The sequence below is a fragment of the Crocodylus porosus genome, unplaced genomic scaffold, assembly GCF_001723895.1.
Source record: "Crocodylus porosus isolate Cpor-Errol unplaced genomic scaffold, CroPor_comp1, whole genome shotgun sequence".
Taxonomy (NCBI): domain Eukaryota; kingdom Metazoa; phylum Chordata; order Crocodylia; family Crocodylidae; genus Crocodylus; species Crocodylus porosus.
Window position 1 is genome coordinate 71,546,947 of NW_017728931.1, and position 7,368 is coordinate 71,554,314.

The 7,368-nt window shown below is 41.5% G+C and overlaps 1 protein-coding gene across 4 annotated transcripts in view; it reads right to left on the reverse strand.

Moving 5' to 3' along the window:
• Window positions 1–3,312: 3,312 nt before the first annotated feature.
• ACSS3 (acyl-CoA synthetase short-chain family member 3) overlaps window positions 3,313–7,368 on the reverse strand; it is a 178,383-nt gene continuing 174,327 nt past the window's right edge. For 2 of the 4 annotated variants that reach the window (XM_019543148.1, XM_019543147.1), the window contains 3 exons: window positions 6,718–6,817; window positions 6,448–6,623; window positions 3,313–6,184 (listed from right to left, as the gene is read on the reverse strand). In XM_019543148.1, coding sequence (XP_019398693.1) covers window positions 6,119–6,184; window positions 6,448–6,623; window positions 6,718–6,817 — 342 coding nt within the window. In that variant the 3' untranslated portion in view covers window positions 3,313–6,118. Of the gene's footprint in view, window positions 6,185–6,447; window positions 6,624–6,717; window positions 6,818–7,368 lie in introns of those variants that run through there. The other 2 variants (XR_002102507.1, XR_002102506.1) reach the window with 2 other exon arrangements.

Here is a 7,368-nt window from a genome sequence, read left to right on the forward strand (position 1 = left end):
CGTTAATGAAATGAAGGCAGACAACACTAGAGCTTTCCATAGAACATCTGTGTCTTCCTTCCAAAGCTATAAATGTTCATAATGATATTTAATGTCTTGGTAACTACAACAGAACATCTACAAAGCAACAAAATGGTAACTGGATAACCAAACTGGAGAAAAATAAGCATCAGATTCTGCAAGCAGTACTGCAGATGAGTAATTTTACTACTCAGATGAAAGACATCACTCACATGAGCTACAGTGTGCGACTGTGTACCCTAACTCTGCTCATGAAGGAAAAATCAAATCTGGTGCAATAAACTTAGCCTTCACTTAAGTTTTATTTCACCCTATTCTGATGTCTTAACACAAGAGGATAGCCCTGCAGCTTGGCCCTGCCTATATTGTCCGGCTTCTCCCAAAATGACCACCCCATCAGGATGACTATTTTATTATATGAATATCTGGTCAAGCATTAAATATAGTATGGACTCAAACACTGAATTACTATGGGATATACGACTCTGCTCATTCTATGTAATAAATATAGTGGTTTGTTCCATTGTATTTGGTGCCAAGCTCATTAATGCATTATTTGGTTCAAGACTGTCTGCAGAAGATGAAACTCTGAGGAAAATCCATACTGCAAGCTTCCCATGCCCACTAGTACCACCCTCAAACATGCATGCAGCATAGGCAATAAGGCTATGCAAAATGGCTACGTCTCATTTCGATTTCGGATTCAGCCATTTCAGAGGAAAGCTATTTGTTTCAGTGTTTTGGATCACTACTCTGTTTCAATTCGGCCGAATCTGTTCGGCGTTTCAATGCTGTTTCAGATATTCGGATCGGCAGGGGAGAGGCTGGCACAGCCAAGTGGCTGCAGGTTCTCCTGCAGCTCCTCCAGCTGTGTCTTCCTCTCCCTGGACAAAGGGAGTTGCGGGAGAAGCCCCCATGGCTGCCCTGCCTGGCACCATCCCCCGCCCGGCCCCAGCCTAGTCCTGGCACAAAAAAAAAAAAAAAAAAAAAAAAAAGCCCTGTACTCACTGGATGCAGGATTGGCAACTGGGGCCTCTGGACACTCATGGCAGAGCCCCTTCGCACAGTGTGGGGCATTGGGGTCGCCCCCCTTACCTGGCACCCACACAGCAGCTGTCACATGGCATGGGTCCAGCGCTGGTAGACTGGGCAGGGAATATGGCCAGGCTGAGCAGCCATGGGGGCCTCTCCTGCATGTCCCCCGGCTGTGCTCAGTGCAGGCTGCACCAAGCAGACTCGGGTGCTGACACTGGCCCCAGCTGGCAGCAACAGCCTGCTGTCGTCCTGCACACAGAGTTGGGGGCCCACACCCTCAGGGAGGGCTGCGGGTCTGTGCCAGACTCCTTCCAGAGGACACGGGTCCTCAGATCTGCATGCAGGATGACAGCAAGCTGTAATCCCTCTCCCAGAGCACTCAGGGACAGCTCACAGATACTGGTCAGCTACAGATGTCAACATCAGAGCAGTCCTTCTGCCCCTCTTCCCTCTCCCTCTTCTAAGTTTCTGTTTCCCTACAAGCCCAGCTCCTAAACATCCAAAACATTTCCAAAATGTTATGGATGGTTTTGTTTAATTTTGGAGATGTTTTGGAGCCTTTCTTTTCATTTCAGATTTGGTGTTTTGGGTGCCAAAATGGGCCAAAACACCTCTGAAGCAAAACAGCTGCTGAAATTTCACACAGCCCTAAAAGGCAATGACCTTCTCCCCACCAACTGGAAACAGGATAAGCTACCGCTAAACAGTGGAGAGAGCAAACTAATTACCAGGGATCCTGGTTTTCTCTGATAAAAAACTGCAAATTATCTGATAAAAACCTCCAAATCCATGATTAAAGGCCCTCCAAAGCCCCCCTGGTGCTGCTAGTGTCCCTCACTCACCCCTACAGTATCCCCAGCCCTCCTGGTACCCCTCTTTCATGTGTGCATCTGTGCATGTATACATGTGTATGCACCCATTTGCACATCTATGGGTGTGCATGTGTGTATGCAGTTGTATGTGCATGCATGTGTGGGTACTGGACACACTCCCATTGGCTGCTGCCTGAGGCTAAGGGAGTGGGGAGGGGTAGGATGAAGATGTGGAGTGTCCCCTGGGCCAACTGCATGTGGACTGTGAGTTGTGCTATTGGCTCTTAAGGGAAGCCACATATGGAGGAGACAAGCTCGGTGCCCGATAGCACCGCTTGGTTTCCATGTGCAGTGGGCCAGGCACTCTGGCAGGGAGGCTGCAAAACCCCGCAACCTGCTGCAAATCTCTAGCTAGCTACAAACCCCCACAGCTCCCAACCAGCTCCAAACCTCCCAGCTGGCTCTAAACCCCCCAGCTGAAAACTCCAACTGGCTGCAAAACCCCACCTGCTCCCAGCCAGCTGCAAACCTCCCCACTCTCTCAACCCCCAGTCAGCTTCTCCCCCAGCCCTGCCTGGCAACGCCCAGCCCCCTGCAAGCCCCACTTACCACTTCACAGGCTCCAGAAGGAAATACAGCCTGACCCAAGACTTGACTAAAACCCTCAGGCCCCACCCAACCTGCTCTCCCTCCCCCTCCAGGGGGGTGGGGCTTTTCCACCCTTTTTCTAATCAGCTCTTGCAGGCTGGAACTCAGCCAGCCTGAAAGAGCTTTTTGCAAAAGTGAGAGATCCACAGGTTACTCTGTTAAAAGGTGAAATCCTGTTTTCTCTGATAAAAAATGGGAAATCCGTGGTTTTCTCCATTTTTTGTGGGAAATGGAAAACCCAGATCCCTGCTAATTACCACTGCCAAGTGACAATGCCAGTTAGCTTACCCACATTGCCCTAGAACTACACAGTCTGGTTACGCTCCTTCTGTTTAGGAGGTGGGGAATAATATACAAAGTGCTGCATGGTGTATTTGAGGGTGCCATGACAACATGGCCTATGACTCCAGCCCTGAAAAGTGCTCATAGCCCAGCAGGGCACTTGAATGGGAATCACCCTAATTATTCTTCACTACTTCCAACCCCTTATAGCCTGTCACTTTATTTGGCTATGAAAATTAACTGTTGTGTTAAATGCATGTGTCAATGGTTCTGGCATCTGATACCTTTACTCAGGAGAGGACACCAGTCTTTCTGGATGTTTGCCTTTGAGAAGATATTGTGATTGAAAAAAACAATGGGTCCTCTCATTATGTATATAAATATTCTTTAAATCTAATAGTATTCTTTTTGAGTGTGAAGATCAGGAAAGTGACTGGAGACACTAATATATAGTGACTCCCTTGTTTTGCTTTCTAAAAACCTTTTCCCCTGATGTTCTGTATATTTTTTATCTAAAAAGAATAACAAGTTATTAAATGCATCATGCAGTGAAAAGACAGTACCTGACAGTAAAGCAGCAAATTACAGTGGTATGGAATCCATCTGGTGATATGCTGAGCATCTTTAACACCTAAGGATCTCCCAAAAGCATAAAGTCACTCAAGCAAACTCTCAGCACTCTGGAACACCTTTGGTCATATAAAGTCACAATGAGGTTGAAGGATGTGGTTACATGGCACAGTACAGACCGATACCAGCTGGTTATCCCTTTCATAAGAATGACATAAATTAAGGAGGTGAGCAAATTCAGAGTGTAAGCAGATGGTCCATCTTTAACACAGGTTTCCACATCATAGTTTTTTATTCAACACTATTACAATTAACAATAAAACAAGGGTCAGTCATAAACAGATTTTCATATACTTTAAGGCCAGAAGCCTAAGTCTGACCTCCTGTATAACACAAACCAAAGAAAATCACCCAAGTCAAATCAAAGAAATCACTGCACAAAGCTTCTGTATGAGCTCTAGCTGCAATATTTAGGAAGACATATGGTCTTAAAAGGCTTTGAGTTTTTTCCTCTCTCACCTGTAAAATAACCTTAAAGTAAGAAATAGACAAATGAGTATCTTCCACCACAAACGTTTTGGTCAAAGAGCTGCAATTCCAGAAGCAAGAAAAAAGAACAACTTTGAATAAAAACCCATGCTGATTCAGTAGCAAAGTGAAGGCACCAGTTAAATATAATTCCATATAATGGGGGAAAAGAGGAAACAAAAAAGCAACTGATTTAATTCAAAAGTTGTACAACATAAATTGGTAAAGAAACCTAAAGACTTAGAAAACAACTGTGACTTGCAGGGCTAAAGACACTAAAAAGGGACATTTCAAGTTTATTAGAATAAAGAAATCCAGTAATTTTATATCCCTGTTAATGGCAGGGATGTTAATATTGTTAATGATGCACAGAAGGGAAGAATAGTCAAAAATATTTCTATTGTGTGTTTGCAAAAAGCAGAACAAGATGCTTGTACACCCTGGAGATGATAAAAGTACTTTCTATTCTCTTAGTAATAAAGGAGGAGAGGATGTTAAAATCATCCATTACAGATGCATATTTGTATATCAGCCTAACCTGGTACCCAAGAACCTTTAAAGAGCTAAATGATGAAATCACTGGACCACTGATGTGAACTCTTAATCAATCTTGGAATACTGGGGAAGTTCTAGAAAACTAAAACAGTACTAAATGTACCAAGAGTAAAAATCAGGCTGGTTAATGTCAGTCCTTGGCAAAACAGTGAACAGGTGATATGAAATTCAATTGATGAAGAATGAAAGCACAGAAATGTAATTAATGCAATTATAATGATTTTATGGAAAAATAATAGGTCCTGCCAAACAAACTTAATTTTATTCTTTGATAAGATGGCAAGTTTGGTTAATAAAGGTAGCGGCTTAGATGTAACAGCATGATGTAAGATAACTGACTTAGTGCATGACATGGTGATTAAAAAATTGGCACTACATAAAATCAATGAAGCACATAGTAACAATTAACTAGGATAAGAACCAGCTATTTGGTAGATTTAAAAATAGTTGTTAATGGTGCACCCTCTAAAATGTGGTGATACTAACAAAATTCAGCAGAGGTAAAAAAAACTAATTTGGATACAATTCTACAAGTTGTATTCATTATCTGGAAATCCAGTATTTGAAATCATTTCTGATAAAAATCTGGGGATGACACAAAAAGTAGCAGAAGATTAAATAGTGAGGAGAGAAGGGTAGCCGTACATAATGATTTGCAGCACCTGGTAAACTGGTAAACCATTTTGAACAAAATATATTTTAACATAGCCAAATGCAAAGCTAACTGGAAAGCAGTCTCTGAAAAGAATCTAGGAGTTATAGTGGACAAAAGCCACAAAATGACCTTTCAGTTGGATGACATGGAAAGAGGGTAATTGTGGAAGGAGGAGTAATCAGGGATGATTTTACCTCTGCATACAGCATTAGTGAGATGGATACTACAATACTGTGACAGTTCTTTTGTCCATATTTTAAATAGGGTGTTGAGAAACTGGAAAGGGAACTGGAAAACATTATTGGGAGCTGGAGAAAATGCCTATTAGTGAGGCTTATGAAGCTTATGCGTTTAAGCTTATCAAAAAGAAGATTGAGCGGGGAGTTGAGTACAGTGTATAAGAGCCTTCACTGAGAAAAGCAGCATTCTAAAGTGCTCTTTAATCTACCAGAGAAAGCCACAAAAATAACTGAAATCAGACCATTTAAATTGAAAATAAGGAACAAATTCTTAACAGTAAGGGTGATTTTCTATTGCAACAAAACAACCAAGTTACGTGGTGGATTCTCCATCTCTTGATATTTTTAAATCCAAGTGATTTAGGAGGCCTTTCCAATGATATGCCTTAAGCAAATACAAATTACAAGTGATGGGGCACGAGGCAATATTCAAGAGCCTGTGATTAAAGAAGTCAGATTACAGGATCTAATATCCTTTCTTGCCTTAAAATATATGAATTCATGGACCTTCCTTCCAAGATGCTGTTAAAACTCTTTGCCATTGCATAGTTAAACATCTCAACATCCAGTAAAATAAAAATGACAATTTCCCTCTTATACACTCAGTATATTTTGCTGTCCATGATAAAGAATACAGTAACAGCTTTATAGTAAAAAAACAGCCCCAGATTATTTCAGATTTTTAAATATCTTGTGTTGCTGAATAGAAACGCTATTCAGTTCATTAGGAGGTTTGTGAGTACAATATACTATAAGATGGACAACAGTTACTTTTATTTGTTCTTCAGCACTTCTTCTATATGTTTAAATGCATGAGGATCCTCAATGGTTGGTGTTATCTGTAAGAAAAGAGTGTACACAAATATATGATAGTGGATTACCAAACTGCATGGTAGACGTATTCATACACCTCAACTGCAGAGGTGTAATCAAGAACAAAAATATTCAGGACTTGGACATGATAATTGTGAAGGCAAAATATAAAGGGAAAGCAAAACAACAAAATGAAGCAGCAATGCAGGTTAATTGGAGCCAACAACAAAACAATTTAAGAATCAAAAGATGTGGCCAATTCATTAGATAAAGAGCCTCTCTAGTTTACCTGATATGGGTTGCCATTGACAAGGGCAGAAAGAGCAGAACGTGGTATCTTGCCAGAACGTGTCTTTGGTATCTGTTTCACAAACACTGCTTTTTGGAAGGCTGCCACAGGACCAAGGTTCTGTCGAACACATTTAACGATCCCTTCCAAAAGTTTCTCTTCTTCCATCTTTACATCTGGTGAGAAATTGCAAAAGCTTTTACTACTAAGCAATATTATACAATCTCACTGACACCAGATGTAAGTCAATAAAGAGAAATGAACTCTCACCATCTCTCAGTACACACAGTGCTAATGGAACGTGACCTTTCAAAGCATCCTCTAGGCCCACAACAGCGCAGTCAGCCACAGCACCATGGGAAAGGATAATCTGAGAGAGGCAGCAGAAATCTGAATCAGTCATTGCAGTGAAAAAACAAAGTACACATTTCCATGAAAAAAACAGCATGTCGACATGAAGTACAAACTTAGTACTCAGTTGTATGAAATAATGATTTTCATTACATTTGTACAGAAGATATAAAGGAGGGAAAAAGTAGAACAAAACTCAGAAAAATAGTCCTCATGGGTTGATTTTAAAAAGTCAGATTTAAAAAAAAAAATCTGTCAATTTTAGGAGTTTATGGCAAGATCCCAAGACTAGTGCAATACATACAATATCTCCTGTAAAAACATATATTTCATAGATTCCATAGACATTAGGGCTGAAAGGGACCTTGGGAGATCATCAAGTCCAGCCCCCCCATCCAAAGGGCAGGAAGTCAGCTGGGGTCATAGGATCCCAGCAAGATAAGCAACCAGTTTGCTCCTGAAGGTGTTCAATGTAGGTGCCTGAACCACCTCCGATGGCAGGCTGTTTCAGACACTGGGGGCTCAGACAGTAAAGAAATTCTTCCTTATGTCCAGCCTGAAATGGTCTTG